Source organism: Nomascus leucogenys, chromosome 25, assembly GCF_006542625.1.
Source record: "Nomascus leucogenys isolate Asia chromosome 25, Asia_NLE_v1, whole genome shotgun sequence".
NCBI lineage: Eukaryota > Metazoa > Chordata > Mammalia > Primates > Hylobatidae > Nomascus > Nomascus leucogenys.
In genome coordinates, this window is record NC_044405.1 from 27,324,647 (window position 1) to 27,348,559 (window position 23,913).

The window sequence follows — 23,913 nt, forward strand, 5'->3', positions numbered from 1 at the left end:
GACAAACTTTCTTAATTATTAATTAAGGGATTAATAATATATTGATTATTTAATCATATGTTGATTATTTATAAATAAATTATATATACATAATTTATACTTACATAAATATATAAAGCATAAATAATTTGTAGATGCAGTAAGTGAATTATTAACTAATACAGACACATGCATAGCATATCGGGGCAGGAGCAAGCTGGTAGTGCTGCAGCTCAGAGCTGGGTTCTGCCCACACTGGCCGAGGGCCTGGGCAGGTCACCTGGGTCTGCCGGACATCGCTTCCTCACTCTGAGACGGAAATGGTGGATTCCCCATAGACTAGACAATGAGTGGGAAAGTGCTTTGTAAGCTCTAAAGCATTACACACGTGCTGGTAATTATTATCATTATTATAACCCGTGAAATGCAGTTGAAGAAGTAGACCAGGGAACTCAAAAGACACGAAGTTCATGTTCTTCCCTGGAATGCAGCCTTTTCTATGATGCATGTCAAAGGTTGCCTTTGGCCTTGGTCATGTGTACTTGAACATTTGCATATTTACTGCATAGAGATAAAACAAAATGAAACGAATATGAATATGATCTGCTTTTTGCAGGATACAAGACCCTTCTGAAAGGAATTTCTGGGAAGTTCAGTAGTGGTGAGCTGGTGGCCATTATGGGTCCTTCCGGGGCCGGGAAGTCCACACTGATGAACATCCTGGCTGGATACAGGTGAGCATCCCTGCCCAGGGCGCAAAGTTCTCACCTGGGTGTCAGGCCAGCAATGGCAACAGTGGAGCTCCTTCCATCAGCCCCGTCACCTGGAGCAGGCTGTGGTCTACAGCAGTAGCTTCTTAATGCTCTGTATATACAGGCTTCAGCAGAGCACAAGGTGGGATCAGGAAGCTCTGGAATCTGTGAAGGGAACTGGGTCCAGGGGAGAGAGTGACATTGAGAGGCTGCACTTGCCAAGGGACATGTGATGGGTGGAGAGCCATGCTCAGAGAGGGGTCCCTGGGCACAGTGGCCACAGCAGCACCCTGGATGAGCTCAGCCTGGCTAAAGGGACAGGAGGAGGTAGGAAGGTCGAGTTCAGGGAGATGGGTGGCCAGAGAACTTGGAGAGAACAGGAGCAAATGCAAGTTGAAGAGAGACAAGGCATTTTCGGAAGAGAATGAGAACTGTTTGGCTGGGGCTTGTGATGGTCTTAGTTGTTTAGAAGTTTGAGCTGGGTGCAGTGGCTTGCACCTGTAATTGCAGCACTTTGGGAGGCCGAGGTAGGCGGATTACCTGAGGTCACGAGTTCAAGACCAGCCTGGCCAACATGATGAAACCCTGTCTCTACTAAAAATACAGAAAAAATTAGCTGGGCGTGGTGGCAAGTGCCTATAATCCCAGCTACTTAGGAGGCTGAGGCAGGAGAATCACTTGAACCCAGGAGGCAGAGGTTGCAGTGAGCCGAGATCGTGCCACTGCACTCTAGCCTGGGTGACAAAAGCGAGACTCCATCTCAAAAACACAAACAACAACAACAACAAAAAAAACAAGTTTGGCGACCATTGTGTCCAATGTCATCCATGTGGGAATGATTAGAAAACTTAGATTAGAATCTTCAGAAGCGTTTAGAAAATGCTCTGTTAAAGTCAGTTATTTTCATGTCTGATTGGTTTTCTTTACTAACTTTGGCAAATAGTAATAATAGTAATAATTTCATTTACTGAAAAAATGGCAAATATCACCCTTTTCCTTAGAGCTTCTGAATTACACCTTAATGCCAGAAAATTGGGATTTGAAAAAACCTCACTTATGGCAAATTCCTGCCTGTGACAGTCACATCTAAAGGTTAAAGTTGAATTCTCAGAGTGATGCAGGGCCAGAGGGGAGTGGAGTATTCTTGCAGGGGTGGCTGTTTCTCAGATCATCAATACACCCACAGCTCCTGGCAGCCTGTATGGGTGCTTGGCGCAGGCCACTCAGGATGGGGCCTTCAGACCTGGGGATCCAGGGGAAGCCAGTTGAGTCCAGCCTGTGCCTGGAGGAGAGGAGGGACCTGGCCGCAGGCCCACAGTCATAGTAACAAGCTGAGTAAAGTTGGAAGCTGGACATGCTTTCATTAGTCTCCATAGATTCGCCTGTTTTATTCTCCATAACATCTAGGAGGTAGGGCTAGAAAGACTGGATCCTTAGAAGCATAGCATATAGACTGCCTGTGGCACGCACCAGTTCCCAGGCTGCACTGATGCTCCCAGACCGGCAGGCGGCAGAGGCGCACAGTAGGTCTGCAGTGAGCTGATGAACCAGCCAGTGAATGAGTGTGCCTGGTGCACCTCACATGAGCACGTAGGAGGCTCTCAGCCTGCTCAGCAGAGAGAATTCTCCCTGGTGGAGAAGGGCCATCCACTCAGCAGAGCCGGTCCGGGCCCCAGGCCCCTCTCTGCTGGTGCTCCTTCCCAGGCCTGAAGTCTGCAGAGGTCTGGCCTTTGGGCAGTTGGGTGCAGCCTGAGCTACACACAGAATTGTTCAGAAGACAATGTTACAGACCCCCACAAATCCAGGGGCTGTGCATCCCGACCTCACGGCCGCATATAGGACCATCCCTGCGTATCTTTGTTTGGTAGGTCAAGAAAGTGTTGCCGTTACCCTTAGTATAATAAACACGCCATCCCACGGAGGCCTGTGTGAGGTTTCCTCTTCCCACCGGGCGCTTTCTCTGTGGAATTTCTTCCTCCTGATTGCTGCAGTACTAGCGAGGTCTGGTCCCTTTCTGCCCCTCAGGGTCCCTGTGGCCAGTGGTCCAGCTGGGAAGATGCTGGGAGGCAAGCCCCCCTCTCTGGCTCCCCTCTGCTGCCCCGCGAGGTGGAGGAGGAGCAGGAGCCCGGCTGATGGCTTCTCCTGTCCTTGGCTCTGCAGGGAGACGGGCATGAAGGGCGCCGTCCTCATCAACGGCCTGCCCCGGGACCTGCGCTGCTTCCGGAAGGTGTCCTGCTACATCATGCAGGACGACATGCTGCTGCCACACCTCACTGTGCAGGAGGCCATGATGGTGAGCTCCGCCCCGCCCCGCCCCGCCCCGCCCCGCCCCTGCCACCTGTCCCCAGCCCCCACATTAGACACAGCACTGGCTGAATGCCCATCTGCGAGGGACCCAAGGGCTCTGCCACGCAGCCTGCACAGGGTCAGCGGAGTTCTAACACCAGACTTGCTGTTGGGACAGGCAGCATCATCCCAAACCCCCCAAGACTGTGAGTTTAATAGACCTTGTTTGGCAGGGTTGGGGTCAAGTTTCTGAGAAGGTTATTAACCCGGCTGGCCTGGGTGATCCTCTCCAGGGCAGCCACCATCCTATTTCCCCTGCAGGCCAGTGCTTGGGATTCTCCTTCCTGTCGGCCATCCTTGAGTCATTCCGTTGTCTTTGGCCCAAGCACCCACTCACCTGGTGCCTTGGTCAGGATACCAAGGGTCTATTCCTCTGACTCACCTGCCTCCCAGGTGGGAAAATGAAACCAGCAGTGGCCGAGCATCTCCTGGGTCCCAGGCCCCGAGCACATAGCTCTACACACACCAGATAGGTCATCCTAAGAAAGTGGGTGGGAAATGGAGCTTCCCCCAATTAAGCCAGGAGCCCAGGGTCACACGGCTGCTGATGGCCACACGTGGCCAGAGCTGTCTGCCTTCAAAGGCGCACCTTTAACTGCCAGCTCAGCTTCCTTGCTGTGCACCTGCTTTATCCTCACAGCCTCAGTGTCCTCATCTGCAAGACCGTACGGGCTTGGTGTAAATATTGAAAGGGAAAATACAGGGAAGGTGGGGTAGAATTCTGGCATACAGTTGGTGCCTAATCAATTCAACTTGGTCACTGTTTCTTTTCACTCCTAGTAAGCTTCCCCACGGTGTCTTCACTTATGTCCTCTGTGGATAAGTTCAGTATTTGCGGAAGTTTAAAAACATCTTCCCCTCTTGGGGCCACAGAAGGGTCCAGGGGGTATCCTCTGCCTGGGTTTCTGGAATAGCTGGTTGTGCTCCTTGGACAGACCGTGACCCAGCCAAGTGCCATGGCTCTGGGTTTCCAGGGCCTGGTTTTTTTTTGTTTTTTTTTCTTTTTGAGACAGAGTCTCGCTCTGTCACTCAGGCTGGAATGCAGTGGCACGATCTCAGCTCACTGCAACCTCCGCCTCCCAGGTTCAAGCGATTCTTCTGCCTCGGCCTCCCAAGTAGCTGGGACTACAGGCGCCCACCACCATGCCCGGCTAATTTGTGTATTTTTAGTAGAGTTGGGGTTTCACTATGTTGTTCAGGCTGGTCTTGAACTCCTGACCTCGTGATCTGCCCACCTCAGCCTCCCAAAGTGCTGGGATTACAGGTGTGAGCCACCGCGCCCAGCAGGGGCCATTTTTTTTTTTAAAGGCCCAGCACATGGTGACTGAAACCACATGGGCCTAACTGTGAGCAGAGGCAGCCATGAGAATCCTCCCATTAAGAGGAGATTGAAAATCAGTGTGCAGCTCCAGTTGCCAGTCATGGCTGGCTTTATGTGGGGGACTGTTTATATTTCTGCTTCCTCCTTGTTTGCTGCAAAAGAAGAGTCCCAGGCTTCATGTCTCTCCTGACACCCTAGGGGACATCCTCAGCTTGGTCTGCTCTGTGCTTTGGTCAGTAGATGGGGGTTCGCCTTGGTTTTCCACCTGGAGAGACCCTGACTTGGGTTGGGCAAAGCTTCTTCCCAATGGTGTCTGAGAGTGTCATGTGAAGGGGAATGCCAAGGGGTTCTCAGCTCAGCAAAGAAAAGCAGGTTACGTTTACAGACACATGATCTGCTCCCTAAACTTCTTTGTGGAGAAACAGAAACAGAGGAACCTGTGGGGCTGTTCCCATTCGTGTTCCCTGGTCCTGTGTGTTCTGTGGGTGAGCGGACACCATTCCCCTGGGCCCAGCCTCCCTGGACAGTGTATGCCCCATGGAGCCCTGACTGCTAACCTGGCCTCCAAATGGATGTTCAGATGGGGCACAGAGGACCTCTGAGGAGTTGGCAAACAGATGCTGCAGAGCAGCTGTGAAGTTTTTCTTGACCCTAATGTTCACTGTTCCATATATGCCATAAGTGCAAGCTCCATGCACACCCTCTTTATTCCTGAACAGCTCCTGCGTCTTGGGTAGCCCGAGTTTGGCTTCTCAGTGAGTTCTTGAATGAACCCCATGGCCACATGCTCGAGACCCTTCATTGGGACCCCAGCTCAATGGCTACATTCTCCACAGATGCCACTAGGGACTCCTGCTGTCCTCTCCCAACCTCGCCACCGAACCTGCTGTGAAATGATCTATTTTCACAATCAAATTCAGCACGATTTTGATTCTGAGAATTTCATGAGGCCGTGGAGAAATACTTTGAGGCTATGGTATGTGTCACCACTCAAGGTCCTGTCTCACACGGAGGAGATATTGGCTGCCCATTGCGGAGTCCCGATCCCACATCAGACACAGTTATGCATTTTTAAGCTTTTCACCCTTGCAGCCAGGCAGACTGAGAAATGGCAGGCAGTGTCACATGGCAGGAGCGTGGGCCTGACCCTGTCCAACTCTGGGGCCTGAGACCTCTTTGCCTCACACCCCGCCCGCCAACCTGCCACCGCCCTGCATCTCACCCTCTCCTCTGATCCTCAGAGCAACTTCTCTAGCTAATGAGGTGGACAGAGCTTAACCTCACCGTTGTGCCGGTGAGGAAATGGAGGTTGCGTGTTTGCCCGAGGCCACAGGAGGCAGGAGGGTGGAAGCAAGGCCCGTCCTGCGCATGGTGATCTACTCTGGGTTTTCCCAAGCAGGGCCAGGAGCCCAGTGCTGTGTTAGCAAATGTGATCTCAAAAAACACAACAACAAAACGCGGCATCCTGGTGTGTCGCCCTCGTAAATTCCTGTGCTGTAATGACTCTCCCTGTGGATAAGTTCAAGCCTCAGCAGTTTAACAGGCGGTTTGTGGAATTCCTAACTCGCACCACTGGTTCCGCCCAGGCTGGTCACCAAGCCCCTGATGCCTGGGGCTTTCTTACCTCTAAATGGCCCACATCTGATTTGTCTCTTGGGTACAGCAGAGAATTCAACTGAGATAGCAGGAAGCATCACACATGGACTGCTCTCCTGCGATCTTACCATTGTTAAAGCAGGGGGCATCAGAAGCCAAGAACGCCTTGGGTTTTCCATGGTGATCAGCTGGCTGCACGGTGGCTAGCGGCATTGTGGCTAGCTGCACTGGGTAGCTGCACTGTGGGTAGCTGCACCGTGGCTAGCAGCACCGTGGCTAGTGGCATTGTGGCTAGCTTCACTGTGGCTAGTGGCATTGTGGCTAGCTGCACTGTGGGTAGCTGCACCGTGGCTAGTGGCACCGTGGCTAGCTGCATCTTGGCTAGCTGCACCATGGCCTGCAGTGCGGGCATGAGGCTAACACTGCCAATGGCCGTCTGTTCTGCTTCCACACTGTTGTCCTTGTCCCCTGCAGGTGTCGGCACATCTGAAGCTTCAGGAGAAGGATGAAGGCAGAAGGGAGATGGTAAGTGGGTTTTTCGGGGCCCACAAGTGGTCCAGAAAGTGCATGAAGTGCATGTGGAAGGTGTGCCTGCCGGAGCACTTTGGCACTGGCTTTTGTTTGTTGATGTGTTTTTGCTTTGCCTTCCATGTGTGGGACAGGTGACATTTCAGGGAGTGCTGTGGCCTGCGGCAGCCAGAGGCCAAGAAAGGCAGATCTGGTGCACACGCCCATGGCTTTGATTCTCAGATTCAGGAGTCAGAATGTAACGTGAGGGACAACAGACTTGGCACTCATGGGACCAGAAGATGCCAGGTTCAGGGTTAGACCAAGAGTGCTGCCCCTTTTAGTGTTTAATATGATCGATATTAAATTTCTTATAAGACAATAACAATGAGGATGGTTAGTCATTCGTTTAAAAATAACCATCCTCCACCCACCTACACTTGCAAGAAGAAATTTAGTTCTTACATGTTATTAACCAGCCTCTTAAAAAAGAAAATAAATACCTTTCCAGGATGATGAAGACTTTCTAATTCCTTTAGCCATTTTTTTTTTTTTTTTTTTTTTTTTTTGGCTTCCTAAACCCAGGGAGCAGGGTCAGATGCAGGTGGGCAGAGCCAGGGGGAGCAGCAGAAAGCCACACAGAGGAAGGAGGCCACCAGCCTGGACTCACACACCCTCCACGGGAAACCCACTGTCCTCCCCTCCACTGCAGCTAGTGCTGGTGGGATTTTCAGTGTGAGATGGAATTTGGGGAAACCTCCCTTCTATAAGATTCTCTTTCTCTCCCAACACCCTTAAAGGACCACAGTCTGGCGGCGGCTGAGAGTGGGGTTTGCCGGGTTAGTGCCAATAGCTCGACATAGCCCTTTGTGTTCTGGTATAAAATGGAGTGATTGATGGGATAGAGTCAAACATGCTGAGGAACAGTCATAGCAATTCTATTTCCGGCATTTTCCCCTCTCCGGTCATCTGTAATAGCTAATATTAAGTAAATATAAACCACTTTGGTATGGAAAAAAAGAGTTGGACAACCTTAATGCTCCTCCTCCCCCAGCAGCTGTGCCTTTGAAACTCAGGACTCAGCCCATGTCACTGGGGCTGGGGGGTGAAATGCCCGGTGCAGGTGGAAAGAGCCTAATGTCTGAGAGAAGGAAAACAATTCTTTGTTGCTACAGAAAATGTTCTGTGTGGAATTCTTTTATTCTGAGATTGAAAAGAAAATGGATGAATGGAACCCAAAAGAAAGAAAATGTGGAAATCACATGTGTTCCTGGCCCTTCATGGGGGAGAAGACCCAGCCTTATGAGTTTATTGTCTAGGCAGAAAGGCGAGAGCCCCCTCTGGACAGTATTTTCTAAACAATGTAACGTAGACACCCCACCCCCCCGCCCCACACACACACACACCACCTCCCAAGCCCGAGAATGTTACTTATACCAAGTTATGGGAGATGAGTGCTACGGCTGAATTCCCCCCAAAAGATGATATGTTAAAGCCTACACCCCAGAAACCCAGAATGGGCTGTATTTGAAGATCGGGTCTTTACAGAGGTAATGAAGTTCAAATGGGGTCATATGGGTGGGCCTCAGTCCAGTCTGACGGTGTCCCTGTAAGAAGAGGAGAGGAGGACCCAGACACACACCGAGGGACGGCCCCATGAGGACACAGGGAGGAGGCGGCATCTGCCAGCCCAGGAGAGGGGCCTCAGGAGCCAGCCCCGCTGCCCTCAATCTCAGACTTTCGCCTCCAGAATTGAGGTGGGAATTTCTGTTGTGGAAACTTCGTGACGGCAGTGAATGGAACAAACGAGAGCCTCAGTTCCAGGCACACAGAAGAACACGGAGAAAAGCAGGTGTCAGAGCTGAGTCTCGGCAAAGTCTCCCATGGGAGATGAACCCAAATCAACAGAACAGGGCCCTGGGCTTGAGCCAAGGCGACCTCCACTCTCCCTGTCTGAGGTCAGCTTTGCCACCCCCAGTCCTGGGCCCTCCTTGCCATCAGCTACAGGACAAGAGGAGAGGCCGGCAAGAGTGTGCAGGGCCCCCACGAACCAGAGGCTTTTCCACCCGGAGACTCAAGAAGCTGCTCCTCCCGAAGCCTGAAGGACTGCAGTGCCCCCGGATCCGCCTTTCAGGGCCCTCCTTCCCATCCCCCAGCCTCCCTGCTTTCATGGGGTGTCGGAAGCACAATCCAATCTCTTTGTCTCGGATAGCCCTCCATCGAGGTCCCAAAGACCCCTCCAGACGCTGGCCTGCAAGCCGAGGGGCGGCTGTAGGGGCTCTAAGGAGAGACGGTGGAAGTGGTCACTGATGCTCGGCGTGGAGGAGGAGCCGAGAGCTCTGGAGGGGGAGGCGCTGGAGAGGGGGAATTCTGTCTCTCTGACCCAAACCAAAGGCCCAAGGACAGAGCAGACGATGGAGGGGGGCTCAGGGATCCCCAGAGGCGGGGGGAGCAGACGCAGGAGGCGGAGGGCGGAGAGACTTGCTAACACGGAGAGGCCGTGGGGTGAAGTGGAGCTGAGCACACGGGGGAGCCCTCCACCCTGGCCTCCTGGAATCCACTGGATGGCCTTGGGCCACTGCCTGCTGTGCCCCAAGCCGAGCTTCGCCTGTAACGTGGGGACAGGAAGCCAGGCCCCACCTGCCTTTTGGGGCAGTGCACCCCGAGCTGGATGGATTCTTTGAGGTCTCTCAGCTCGATGGAGCCCACGTGATCCATATGGGAGGGGCTGTGGGATTGCTTCCCTGCAGCATAAGGCGACAGTCACCGGCCTTTTCCACCGTAGCTGGTGAAAGTCGCTCTCCCTGAGGGCTGGGTGCACGGTGAGTGCCGGTCAGCAGGCTCCGTGCTGAGGCCACAGCAAGCCAGGCCCTTGGCCTGCCGGAGCCGGAAGACCCAGAACAAGCCGGCATGTCGGTGGAGAATGGAGGCGCCTCCCAGGAGTAGCTACACGGGGCCCGAAGGCGGGTGGTACCCATAGGTGTGTGTCCTCGTGGTGCCTGGGCCCTGCCTAAGACACAGCCCAGATGAGAGCCTCCAGCTATTTTCAACTGGGTTTACAAGGGCAAAAATATCAGCTCATGTGGCTGAATCATCCCTGAGGAGTGAGCCCCTGGCGCCGTCCTCAGATTCCTCTTCGGCTGGATTGAGCACTGCAGAGAGCCCTCCCCACAGGACCTGGAGGCCACATTGCGTCCTGCACATGCTCTTCACCAGCAGACCCAGCTGTTCCTCAGCCATGGCACAGGTGCATGCCTCCCCATCGGGCCCACCATCAGGTTTGCTTCAGGAGAATATGGCAGCAACTTCGTGCCTTCACTCACTTCCCTCCAACACCTGATGTGCACCTAGGTCAAAGTTCTCTCTCTGTCTCGTGGAAACACAATGGAATGGAATGTTCTAGAAGATCGTAGAATTTTGCTGTGTTGTTCACGGCCTTCCTTGATTCCCAGCAAAGCAGCCTCAGCCCTCCAGAGCCCTCCAGCAAGGCCACTTCCTCAGGAGTGAGGTCTCCACGGGCAGAACCTGGGCTGCTGAGACCCTCCCTGGAGCGCCCGCCAGGAAGTCCCGGGGGGGCTGGAGCTACAAGCGGCCTTGCAGTTTTTTTGTTTGTTTGTTTGTTTAGGGAAAATGTATAAATAACTGAGATCATTGTTTGTTCTTTCTGACTAGTCTTTAAAACAGAACCCATCTGGGTGGCATCACTCCTGAGCAGACACTGGAAGAAGTGGGGTGGGCCCAGCTCATGGGCAGGGGTGCAGAGGGAAAGGCACCCACAGCAGCCTCTGCTTCCAGCATCCCCTCCGTGAGGGTGGAGGGAGAGAAGAGGATGTGCCACATGTGTGGGGCCCCCACAGTGAGCCTGGAAGCACCAGAGCCACTCAGTCGGCCGAGAGCGTTGCCCAGTGGTTCCAGAAGATCTGGAGGCCTCGTCCTGGGAAGACCAGCAGTCGACGTGGCTGGGAAAAGGGCCCTGCCCCCCTTGCACGCTCCCCACCCACCAGCCTTTTCCAGACAGCCTTCCAGAAGCTGTTTCTGGGTTGGTGGCCCTCAGAGCCAGGCATCCAGTGGAAGCACCAGGGCTGGGGTGAGGGCATCAGCAAGGAGGTTCAGGACAGGGCTGGAGCCCAGGTTGGCTGACCCTGTACTGCCACCTGCCCCGGCCTGTCCAGCAGCCGTGCCCCGGTTCTTTGTGTCACCAAGGCTGCACTTTGTACTGACCGTGCATAAATAATTCAGAAGCTCAGAGTGGAAATTTTCTTCCTTATGAGTTCTTCCTCCCTTCGGATGACTTCATCTCCCTGGAGGAGCCGCTGGAGTAGGGTCCGCTTGCTATGGCTCCCAGGGGCCGGCCACCACAGGGCTGCCCTGGCAGGGTGGGGACAATAGCTGGGTGAACGCTGGGGGGAGCTCCAGGTGGGCTGTCCCCAGGGTAGGGAGGCAGGTATGGCAGTGGCTGATCCAGGGCCTGCTTCTGAGACGATGCCGGGGCTGAAAGCAGTACCAAGCCGGCACAGAAATCTGCTGACCTTCGTGTTCCCTGAGTCGATACAGGATCAATAATCTGGAGCAGACAGGGAGGGCTCCGTGCACAGTGCCCTGCTTGTATCTTGGCATGCAGCCTGCTTCCCAGAGCCTGTGCCGTGGTGTGGCTACCGTGGGTCATAGCTGCTTTGAGGGGCACTGCAGATCTGTTTCGTTGCCTTCCTGGCACCTCAGTGACCTTGCTTTCAAGTCAAACCTATTTACAAGAACAAAAGTGACTCTGTCCCCCTCCCCGAGAGCCCTGGCATGTGTGACTGTGTTCTTGCCCTTAATGCCCACCTCAGCGATGACAAGAGTGCTGGGAACAGCCCCCGGGGACTCCATGCTGCTCCGTGCACTCTGCATCCACTCTTTCAAGTAACCATCACAGCGACCCTCCCCTTCGTTCTGGGCAGAAGCCACCAGAAATTGTGCATCCTCTCATGTGTCCATTCATCAAGTATTGACTGGACACCTTCACCGTTCTGGGCACGGGGCTAGGCTTAGCAGTGAGGAACGTGCCCCGGGCACCTGCCAGAGGCCACATGACTGATGGGGGTGCAGGCCCTTGTGTCTGACCCTAGCACTGTTGCACAGCCTCTGGGCAGTGCAGAGCCTCTGGGCAGTCTCTGTCCCTCATCAGGGCTGCTGACGTGGAAATGGCACCTGTCCCACTTGGCACCGGGCAGCCTGGAGTGGGCTCGACTTGCGTGGCCTCCATGTGGACCAGGCACGGTGTGTCCAGCAGGCTGAGGGCGGCCGGCAGGTCGTCCTGCGTGGGCCATGGGAGGCGGTGAGCTTTGGCGGGCAGCTCCCAATGTCTCTCGTTCTGTTGCCGCCAGGTCAAGGAGATACTGACAGCGCTGGGCTTGCTGTCTTGCGCCAACACGCGGACCGGGAGCCTGTCAGGTGGTCAGCGCAAGCGCTTGGCCATCGCGCTGGAGCTGGTGAACAACCCTCCAGTCATGTTCTTCGATGAGCCCACCAGGTAAGGCAGGAGCATCTGGGCTGGTGTCCAGGGGCAGGAAGAACCCCCTGTATTCAGCAGTTCTTCCAGGTGACCCTGACATCCTGATGTAGCCTCAGAGGGAGTGAGGTGAGCTCACCCAGCGGTTCCTCCTTCCATCTGGGACCACTGGGCAGAAGAGCTGACTTATGCCCCCTCTCTCACTCACTCCGTGCTCAGGCCTGCAAGGCATGTGTTGACCCTGGGGGTATGGCTTTGGGGGAAACGTCGTTTCACGATGCGTATCTCTTCCATGACACCAAGTTCCCCATGGCTTAGCCACTCTGAAGGCCAAGGTCATGGGACGCCCTGGGAAACGGTGTGTCTTCAGGTGTGTTCTGGGAACACCCTGCAGTTTAGCACATCAGAGGCTCAGAGATGCCTGCAGGACAGAATCCTGCCTCAGTTGCTCACCAGCTCTCTATACCCATGGGCGCTCTGACCCTTTTCCTGCGTGATGCCCTTTATGTTCACGGCTCCCTGCGGAATCACTACTCCGGAGTCCTGGCTCTGGTGCCCCCAGCCGCAGGTTGAGCTTGCCTGACTCCTGCATGTGTCCTGTTCAGTTGTCCCAGGCAGGATGGGTGGCCAGGAACCAGGCTGCTCCTGACGTGACTTCAGCCAGACTTTAAGTTGTCTCATTTCTGCCACTCACTCACCTCCCCAAAGTCCAGCTAGATTTGACAGCACTGTGACAGCGGCCTTCTGGGCGGTGGGATGGCGGGGCTCACCTATTTTCTTCTCTTGGGCCTGCACAGTACCAGCCCACAGTGTCTATAAGATACTTCAGGGAAAGAGACCACAATGAACCCTTGAATAGCATCTTGCAGGCTGAAAGCCCTGAGATGGGTGGGCTCCGGGGGACTGCCCAACACACACACTGTCCCCTGGGCCTGTCACTTCAGAGTTGAGGGGATGGGAGCAGGAGTAGATCTGAAGGGCTAGGAAAGGAGAAGAGAGGTCCCCCCAGGACCCTGCTGGACAGTGAAACACCTGCTGGAGCAAAGCCCACCTGGGCTGTGCAAGGCCACCTTCTATGGGGTGACGCCCCCATCGCCAGCCCCATAGATGGGAGGTGGGGAGGTGGGGAGTGGGGGTGGTGACTGTGGAGCACTAGACCACCTGAGGCTCAGCTGCCTGCCTGGACAGTTGTGGAGTCCCCACCCCCCCGTCCAGATGAGTGGGGACCCCCCCCAACCTCTGTCCTGCCTGGACAGTTGTGAAGTACCCCCTCGCCCAGATGAGTGGGGACCCCCCGCCAGTCCTGGACTCTGGCAGCAAGGCTCGCTGGGGTCCCTCCATTCTTACCAGGAATAAAATGCAACATGCAAAGCCCTGCTGTATGCCCCGCCACTGAGTAGCAAAACAAACAGCAAAAGCAGAGCCCGGCCTGGGACGGGGCAGCGGCAGCTGCAGCCCCTGATGCCAAGCCCTCTGGGACAGGAACTCCCTGGACCCCTGGAACCTGGGGCAGTGGCTAGTTCCTGCCGCCCACAGGCATCTCACGGTGCCCCTTGACTTGCAGCGGCCTGGACAGCGCCTCCTGCTTCCAGGTGGTCTCGCTGATGAAAGGGCTCGCTCAAGGGGGTCGCTCCATCATTTGTACCATCCACCAGCCCAGCGCCAAACTCTTCGAGCTGTTCGACCAGGTACGCAGGCCCCGGGCCCTCCCCGCCAGATCACCGCTGCACTCAGGTCAGCCTGAATGACACCAAACCCTGGGTACCCACAGCCTTCTGTTAGCTCGTGGGGTGTCTTCATGACACCAGACCCTGGGTTCTCACTGCCTTCTATTAGCTCGTGGGGTGTCTTCATTTTTTGAGAGCATTTAAGTGCCAGGTTTTGTGAAACTTGTGGAACCACATGCAGCGAAGGGGGCTGGGGAGTGGAAGCTGGTGAGCAGAGTCCTCTCTCTGTCCTGGTGGTCGGTCGTGGGATCCTGGGTGTCACCAGCATTGTAGAATTTCATCACCTCCCTTGTTAAAATGGGGGAGGGGGGACACTTGTTTTCCAGAATTAATAACAGGTTACAGCATTTGCACAGTACCATTTGGTTTATAAATCTTAGGTTTTGGCCAGGCATGGTGGCTCTCCCCTATAATCCCAGCACTTTGGGAGGCTGAGGTGGGCAGATCACTTAAGCTCAGGAGTTGAAGAACAGCCTGAGCAACATGGTAAAACCGTGTCTCTACAAAAGAAAAAAAAATACAAAAATTATCCGGGTGTGGTGGCACACTCCTATAGTCCCAGCTACTGGGGAGGCTGATGTGAGAGGATCACCTGAGCCCAGGAGGTGGAGGTTGCACTGAGCCAAGATCGTGCCACTGCACTCCAGCCTGGGCAACAGAGCAAGACCCTGTATCAAAAAAAAAAAAAAAAAAAAAAAAAAGACGAACAAACAAAAAAACTTAGGTTTTGGTATTAGTCTAAGCGAAAATAGTCACAAAGGGATAAAATGTGTATAGCTCCAGAATTTTTTCTGAGCAGGGGGTTAGCATGAAAAATAAACAGCAAGCAATATAATCAAATCATCCTGGCTGTGCAATATTCTTCCCTGGCTTATCATGGCTTTCCCTTCAGATGTCAATAGGGCCTTTGGGGGTGATGTAAAGCTCTCAGGAGAGGAAGTGGCTGATCGCGGGGCTGACTGATTGATTGGTTGATTGATTGGTTGATTGATTGATTGAGGGCTCCGGTTGCCTTCCGAGGAAGGCAGGGCTTGATCCCTTTTTCTCCTTCCTTTTTTCCAGCTTTATGTCCTGAGTCAAGGCCAATGTGTGTACCGGGGAAAAGTCTGCAATCTTGTGCCATATTTGAGGGATTTGGGTCTGAACTGCCCAACCTACCACAACCCAGCAGATTTTGGTAAGCGGAGTCCTGAGCAGCTCGGGGGACAGGAAGGGGATTTTCCTCCTCTGTGGGTTTCACTTTTAGCCGACGCCCCCAACTCAGAAACCACTTGACTACCACAAATGGCTCAAGTGTCATCCAGTGATAACACTTCTAAAGAACAAAAAAATTAGGTTTCATTTCCTCTAGACGCTAGGTAAAATCATCTGGCCAGCCTGTCTCTGCCTCTCTCCTGTCTCCGTGTCCTAATCGCCTCCTCTCCTGAGGACGGCAGTCATTGGATTCAGGGCCCACCCTAAGTCCTAATTACCTCTGCAAAGATGCTTTTTCAAATAAGGGTGCATGGTGCCAGTCCAGGTGGACTTCCCTCCTCTTTTGCCTTCCAGCCATCAGCCTTAATCTGTCGTTTTTCTTTAAAATATTTGATTCACGCAATTCCCAGGACTCCGTATTTTCTACCACACTGTTTCCCAAATTGTGTTCCATGAGACACTGTTCATGGAAGTGCTTCTCACTCACAAGGAGTAGGCTGTGACGGAGAGGAGAGAGGGCGAGGGGTGCAGGGAGTGTGGTTTAAGGGGTGACAGGAGCCCCAGGAGGGCTATGGTTCTGGTTTCGCGCTCGCTCACAAGGAAGAGTAACAGATCAGTAACGGGTCACTAACGGATGCTGCTGAGTGGGGCAGGGGAGGTGAGGTCTGAAGCCTGCATGGAGGTGAGAACCTGGAGGGAAGGGCGGGCAGGAAGGAGAGGAAACACGGTGCGTGGGGATGCAGAGAGGTCCTGGAGAGATGAGGGCGTTCCCTTCTGGGGATTCCATTTCCTCAATGTCGTCCGACCAGAGAGCGGGAGGTGAGGGGAGTGTGGCCCACCGTTGAGGGTGTGGGTGACCAGAGGGGCCTGGAAACATTGCCTGGCAGTGCTGTGGGCTCATTTGGAGCCCTTGAGGATGACTTTCTGGTGGGGCCAATGTGTCCTGGTTTGTGGCTTGATCTAGGAGGTGTGGTGGCCCCCGTACCCACTGGGAGGAAGCCGGTAGCTGGCTCTGCCAGAGGGAAGTGCGGAAAAGGCAAGAGTGTTGGGGAGCTTTGGGCCTTAGCAAGAACGTTACTGGAGTGGGAGGCGAGGCATTGCACAGGGAGGACACAGAGGCAGGAGAGGGCAGAGGGGTTGGGAGAAAGCAGAGGTAGGCAGAGGGAAGGAGGCCAGTCGCCACAGGAGTGTGGAAGGAGTTGCAGGCTGCAGAGGAAGTCGAGGTGGAGGGAGACCTTAGGGGAGCGAGTCCACGGGTGGAGTGGGGAGGTGATGATTGGGATGCTGGAGGCAGGAGCAGGGGCGAGGGCCGGTGCAGGAGACTCTCACTGGGATCTGAGAGGTGCAGGTCGAGGGTCCCAGGACCTCCAAGTCCCCAGGGTGCCAGCCACTCGTGTGGCGATGGGCACATCCTTCTCTGCCATCTTGTAGAACTGCTGCGGCTCTCCTCACACCCTGCCAAACCACAAGCTTCTCAAGGAGGAGTCCCTCAGGGAGGAGTCCTTCGTTCTGCTCCCCTCCCCAGCTCCATCTTGGAGGCTGGCCCAGAGCAGGCATTCAGTAAGTACCGGCTGGATGAGCAGTCGGTAGATGCAGGAGCTCATTACTTCTCAGACCACTGACAGCACAGTGTGTGTTTGCGTTTCCCGTCTCCTGACATGATAAAGGGCCTTGCTGGGGGGTTTGAGAGCCACACGCTGGTTGATAAATGATTTTGACGTCATGCCGTTAGCACCGCCACACAGCATCTATGTAATCACTTTAAAACATTCCCACTTGGATAACGACTTTCGCATTTGGGTGATTGGGGTGTCCTTCCTGGAGCCTGGGCTGACCCCCGTCCCTGTCTCCTGCAGTCATGGAGGTTGCATCCGGCGAGTACGGTGATCAGAACAGTCGGCTGGTGAGAGCGGTTCGGGAGGGCATGTGTGACTCCGACCACAAGAGAGACCTCGGGGGTGATGCCGAGGTGAACCCTTTTCTTTGGCACCGGCCCTCTGAAGAGGTAAAGCAGACAAAACGATTAAAGGGGTTGAGAAAGGTAATGCAAATCCCGAAGCCCCCAGGGGAAGGCTGCATGTGGCACTGGGCACTGCTGCATGAGAGCTCTTTCCGAGCAAGAAGGAGCCGCGGCTCCAGACTGGCTTTCACCCGCTCCGCTCTTGCGTGTGTCCTCAGGACTCCTCGTCCATGGAAGGCTGCCACAGCTTCTCTGCCAGCTGCCTCACACAGTTCTGCATCCTCTTCAAGAGGACCTTCCTGAGCATCATGAGAGACTCGGTAAGGCTGCCCCGCATCTTCTCCTGTGGCTGGGGAAGCCGTGGGTCATTTTCTCAGACTCGTCCTGACGGAATGTGTTCGTTCATTCTCACATTGCCATAAAGAAATTCCTGAGGCCAGGCATGGTGACTCATGTCTGTAACCCCAGCACTTTGGGAGGCCAAGGCAGGCAGATCACTTGAGGCCAGGAGTTCAGACCAGCCTGGCCAACGTGGAGAAACCCCCTCTCTACTAAAAATACAAAAATTAGCCGGGCCTGGTAGCGCATGCCTGTAATCCCAGCTACTCAGGAGGCTGAGGCAGGAGAACTGCTTGAACCCAGGGGGCGGAGGTTGCAGTGAGCCGAGACTGCACCACTGCACTCCAGCCTGGGTGACAGAGCGAGACTCCCATCTGACAAAGAAAGAAAGGAAAGAAAGGAAGTAAAAGGGAAAGGGAAAGGGAGAAAGGAAAGGAAGGGAAGGAAAGGAAAGGAAAGGAGGAAGGAAGGAAGGAAGGAAGGAAGGAAGGAAGGAAGGAAGGAAGAAAGAAAGAAAGAAAGAAAGAAAGAAAGAAAGAAAGAAAGAAAGAAAGGAGGGAAAGAAAGATGCCTGAGCCTGGGGAATTTATAAAGAAAAGAGGTTTAAGTGGCTCGTTGTTCTGCAGGCTGTGTAGGAAGCATGGCCGGGGAGGCCTCAGGAAACTTTCAATCATGGTGGAAGGCAAAGTGGGATGGAGCACTACACACTTTTAAACATCCAGATCTCGCAATAACTCACCCATTGTCACAAGCACAGAACCAAAGGAGAAGTCCACCCCCAAGATCCAGTCAGGCCCCATCTCCAACATTGGGGATTACAATTTGACGTGAGATTTGGGCGGTGACACAGACCCAAACCATATCACCAAACTTTCAAATTACTTTTCTTCCATTTGCAATAGTCAGCATTCACTGTAATGCTGCAGTAACAAACACTCCCATAATGTACGTGTCTCCCTCCATCGATATTTGTGTCCTGCTTGTGTTAGGGGTGGCAACAGTGGGTTGTATCATGGCTCTGTCCCATAAGTCTTCTCATCCTGGGACAGCTCCTATCTGGACATGGCTTTCTTCATCATGTCAAAGGAAAAGTGCAAGAGAGAAACCAAATGACAGCCCTTAAAACTTCCAGTTGGAAGTGGCAAATCATCACTTGCACTCACATGCCATTGGCCTAAACAAGTCACATGGCCGAGCCTGAAACCAGGGCTGTAGGCGAGTCCATTTCTCCTTCAGGAAAGCACTGTGAATCATGAGGATTGGGGCGGGGGGCTGGACAATTCCTTAGAGGGAGGGAGGTGGTGAATACACGGGAACCATAATTCCACCAGAGAAGTGGACAATCTGGCCACCTACTTAGGAGTGGCTGAATGCCTGGCATGGCTTCTGGGACCTAATTTGAAAGACAGAGGGGCTCACCGCAGTCCACACCAGAGTTCTTGGAGCCTCTGATACAGCCACTTTTCCCTCACCATTGTTTTTACCTTTCCTCTCTTCTGAGGGTAGACTTCCTTTGTTCTCCATTTTTCAATCTTTTACAAAGGATAGTAATTATGTCAGTTTTAACACAACAAAAGCCTGACATGTGTGCATATATGTGTGTGAGCAGGCATGTATGTGTGTGTGTGAGTGTGTGTGTGTGTATGTGAGTTGCTTTAGGGTTTGGCTTGTTTCTCTGGAGGAGAAGACAGGATAAAGTCTAAGACCTGCTGTCACAGAGTTCAGGGTCACATGCCTCCAAAGGCCACAGCCGGGTTGTTCTCTGAGCCAAGGATGGCTTTGCGCATGCGCCGGGTAAGACGTGGGTCTGCCCCCAGGTCCTGACACACCTGCGCATCACCTCGCACATTGGGATCGGCCTCCTCATTGGCCTGCTGTACTTGGGGATCGGGAACGAAGCCAAGAAGGTCTTGAGCAACTCCGGCTTCCTCTTCTTCTCTATGCTGTTCCTCATGTTCGCGGCCCTCATGCCCACTGTTCTGACATGTGAGTGACAGACCGCAGACCCCTTCTTCCTTATTTTCAATTCCTACCCAAGCATGGGGGCCTGAAGTCATGCCTTGACCAACAGATGAGTTTTCTAAACACAATGTTTTTGTTTTTTTTAAAATATCATCTTCTTTGTTGACAGATGCAAGTTGTATTGTATTTGCTGTTAGATAAGAAAATACAATACTAAAGCCAAAAGAATGAATCCCGAATGGAAGACTTTGAAGCATGATGGAAGGCTGATGGGAGGGAGATTTCTCAAAGATTCACTAATTAGGAGCCCCCCAACTCTACTACTTAAGCATTGCCTAGTTCAGTTGTTAAGATGGCTCTGCACAGCCCACTTCGGGAGCAGATAAGCTCTCTTAGATGGATCTCCACACAATTCCAGTTTGTCCCCAAGGAGACTGCCCTTGGTCACTTTGGGCTGACAGTGAACACAGAGGCTGCTTCTCCAGAACTTCAGCATCAACAGCTCCTCCCTAGGTACCTCTTCCCCGAGCTTCCCCTGATTTCCAAGAGCAGCTTGCAGCCTTGCTCACAGGAAGGCACACATTCATGCCGAGTTTCAGAAGAGGCAGACTCAGGAAGAGTAAGGTCAGGCATGAATCCTTGCATTCATCACTAAGATGATGCTTTGTATTCACAGATATACTCCCCATCCTGATTCTCCACTCGATGACTCTTCAGGTTACACAAACGGGTGGCATTTTTCAGGCTAGCAAAACACATCCTCTGTTCAATCTCTCAGTGCCCTAGGCCAGAGCTGGGTTACCAGCCGCTCAGCTCAAGGTCGCCTGTTGGGATGTCAAACGGGCTCGCTGCGCATGGTCACTGACCCTTGTTTTTTGCTTTTCTATCTCCTAGTTCCCCTGGAGATGGGAGTCTTTCTTCGGGAACACCTGAACTACTGGTACAGCCTGAAGGCTTACTACCTAGCCAAGACCATGGCGGATGTGCCCTTTCAGGTGTGTTCGCCAGGGGCTGGAATTGGAAACAGGGGCAAGAGTTCTCCTGTACACCCTTGATATTGAGTAAGAGGGCCTGCCAGGGATGCAGGGTGACGTGGCCCGACTTCGGGAGCTCTGGCGGGAGCTGCGGGGAAGGGCTGGCTGCCCGGGAGCTTTGCTATTGGCCCTCGGTGGTGGGAAGTGACTGACGGGCCCTTGTTTCCAGATCATGTTCCCGGTGGCCTACTGCAGCATCGTGTACTGGATGACGTCGCAGCCGTCCGACGCCGTGCGCTTTGTGCTGTTTGCCGCGCTGGGCACCATGACCTCCCTGGTGGCACAGTCCTTGGGCCTGCTGATCGGAGCCGCCTCCACGTCCCTGCAGGTGCCAGCCCAGGAGGCGCTGAGTGAGGGCATGATGGCTGGGCTTCCCTGAGCCACCTTGGCCTGAGCTAGGGGCTCTGCCACCCCTTCCCCTACTTCTGCCCTGACCCTCGTAGATGGGGTCGTTCCCACGGGAAGGGCCCGCATTGTCGGGGGTCAGGATCAGCTGGCTTCCACAGTGCGCACAGCAGGCAACCTCACGTGTGCTGACTGCGTGCTGGGCGCTCTTCCCAGCGCTTCCCAGATCTGAGCCCCTGTAGCCCCAAGCACAGCCACGCTTAGGTGCTGCGCGGGCCCCATTTTACATAGGGGAGCACTGAGGCCCAGAGAGGCAAAGTGATTTGTCAGGGGGTCACACAGCTGGCTCGGGAGCCAAGCTCTCAACACCTATGTATCACTGCCTCTGTGGGGTCCCCTCGGCCTCTCCATGGGCCCCTTCCTCCTCCCATCGCCCACCCTGCCCCCCCCCCCACCTGCCACTCACATGCACCTGCAGGTTCTCCACCTCTGTGGCTTCAGGACGCTCAGCCTGAGCCTGTCCTTCTGGACAAAAGCAGTGCTCCTGGGTGGATTGGGAACACCTGAGGTCCCCAGGGTCCCATGCTGGGTGAAGTGTATTCCTGGGTCACCTCCAGTCCACCATGAGCCAGCTGCCTGGCCCCCAGGGCCCAGGTGCCCTCACCCTGGATGAGGATTGCCATGGAGCCCGTCTCACAAGGCTGCCATGGGACCAAAGATGACACTGCAGGAAGGTGCCAGGCCCATGCCAGCTGCTGCAACCCATGTCTCCCAAGGTCAGCCCCAGTGCACCTGCTCAGCCACCCCCAGGACCCCTGCCTAGGGCGCTCAGGCTCCGCGGGGGTCACTAATTAGACCAGGGCTGGGATGCCCCTGTCTGCGCGGTTGCACACAGCACACATGCACACATGCACACACACACTACACACTACACACAGACCACACTACACACCACACACACTACACACACACCACACTACACACACACCACACTACACACCACACACACTACACACCACACACGCTACACACCACACACTACACACCACACCATACTACACACCACACTACACACACCACACTACACACTACACACCACACACTACACACTACACACACACCACACTACACACACCACACTACACACTGCACACCACACACTACACACCACACACTACACACCACGCACTACACACATACCACACTACACACACACACTACACACCACACACACTACACACCACACACTGCACACCACACACCACACTACACACTACACACCACACACACTACACACTACACACACACCACACTACACACACCACACTACACACTGCACACCACACACACCACACTACACACACACTACACACCACACACTACACACCACACACACTACACACCACACACTACACACATACCACACTACACACACACCACACTACACACCACACACACTACACACCACACACGCTACACACCACACACTACACACACACCACACTACACACTACACACCACACACACTACACACCACACACTATACACACACCACACTACACACACACTACACACCACACACTACACACTACACACACACCACACTACACGCACACCACACTACACACTACACACCACACACACACCACACACTATACACACACCACACTACACGCACACCACACTACACACTACACACCACACACACACCACACACTATACACACACCACACTACACACTACACACCACACACACACCACACACTATACACACACCACACTACACTACACACTACACACACACCACACTACACACTACATACCACACTACACACTACACACCACACACTATACACACACACCCCACACACTACACACCACACACTACACATACACCACACTACACACTACACACAAATACTACATACACACACCACACAGTACATACCACATACCACACCCTACACACAAACACACACTACACACTACATGCTATGCACACACACCACTCTGTACACACAGACTACACACTAGAAACATCACACACTACACACCACACACACTACACACCACACACTATACACACACCACACTACACACACACACTACACACCACACACTACACACCACACACACTACACACCACACACTATACACACACCACACTACACACCACACACACACCACACACTATACACACACCACACTACACACCACACACTACACACACACCACACTACACACTACATACCACACTACACACTACACACCACACACACACCCCACACACTACACACACACCACACACTACACATACACCACACTACACACTGCAGACACACCACACTACACACTACACACAAATACTACATACACACACCACACAGTACATACCACATACCACACCCTACACACAAACACACACTACACACTACATGCTATGCACACACACCACTCTGCACACACAGACTACACACTAGAAACATCACACACTACACACCACACCACACACCACACACTCCACGTCACACACCACACACTGCAGACACCACACACACCACACACACTACACACACACACTCCACACACCATCCTACCCCCGACACACTCACAGTGCCCCGGCTGGACCTGTGCTCACCGTGAACCCTGAGTCGCGGTGGTTGGTTCCGTCTCTGGGCTGCTCTCCCGGAGGTGCTGACAGGCAGGCGCGCATCCCGCCTGTGGAGGCTGCAGTCCTTCCCCTGGGCCCCGACCGAAGGGGTGCCTGTCACACACCTGCCACGGGCCAGGCACTTAACCCCCCCAGAGACAGCTGTGGAGGAGCAGACAGCAGTCTGTTGAGGAGGGTGTGTCCCCACCTCTCTGGCCTGGGGACATCCACTGGGTCCCAGCTCATCCTGGGCTGCAGGAGGCTCTGGGGCTGCCACGTCACAGCACACCATCCTCAGAGATGGTGACCTCACACCTCGGAAACGCTGCACCTTCTGCCCCATTAAGCACCCTCATTACCCTGCCCAGAAGGTGCCCTGCCCTGCCCGGGGGAAGCTGGGGCGGGCGAGCCTCCTCTGCAGGAGGCCAGGCTGCAGGTTCTGCTACATCTGTCCTGTGTGCCCCCAACTCCAGGTGGCCACCTTCGTGGGTCCGGTGACGGCCATCCCGGTGCTCCTGTTCTCGGGGTTCTTCGTCAGCTTCGACACCATCCCCACGTACCTACAGTGGATGTCCTACATCTCCTATGTCAGGTAGCGGGCGCAGGGCACGCGTGGCGTGGGGACCGAGGGTGACGGGGAAAGAACCGTCTCCAGCAGCGTGAGGGGCTCACAAAAGCCACTCTGGGCAGCTGGCCAAGTGCAGATCACA

The 23,913-nt window shown here is 54.1% G+C and overlaps 1 protein-coding gene across 5 annotated transcripts in view; it reads left to right on the forward strand.

Moving 5' to 3' along the window:
• ABCG1 (ATP binding cassette subfamily G member 1) overlaps positions 1 to 23,913 on the forward strand; it is an 81,344-nt gene that overhangs the window by 47,899 nt on the left and 9,532 nt on the right. For 2 of the 5 annotated variants that reach the window (XM_030806077.1, XM_030806080.1), the window contains exons 3-14: positions 596 to 713; positions 2,892 to 3,024; positions 6,469 to 6,519; positions 11,868 to 12,013; positions 13,557 to 13,680; positions 14,782 to 14,896; positions 16,770 to 16,954; positions 17,092 to 17,193; positions 19,030 to 19,198; positions 20,069 to 20,169; positions 20,378 to 20,536; positions 23,677 to 23,795. In XM_030806077.1, the coding sequence (XP_030661937.1) occupies positions 596 to 713; positions 2,892 to 3,024; positions 6,469 to 6,519; positions 11,868 to 12,013; positions 13,557 to 13,680; positions 14,782 to 14,896; positions 16,770 to 16,954; positions 17,092 to 17,193; positions 19,030 to 19,198; positions 20,069 to 20,169; positions 20,378 to 20,536; positions 23,677 to 23,795 (1,522 nt within the window). Of the gene's footprint in view, positions 1 to 595; positions 714 to 2,891; positions 3,025 to 6,468; positions 6,520 to 11,867; positions 12,014 to 13,556; positions 13,681 to 14,781; positions 14,897 to 16,769; positions 16,955 to 17,091; positions 17,194 to 19,029; positions 19,199 to 20,068; positions 20,170 to 20,377; positions 21,322 to 23,676; positions 23,796 to 23,913 lie in introns of those variants that run through there. The other 3 variants (XM_030806078.1, XM_030806081.1, XM_030806079.1) reach the window with 2 other exon arrangements.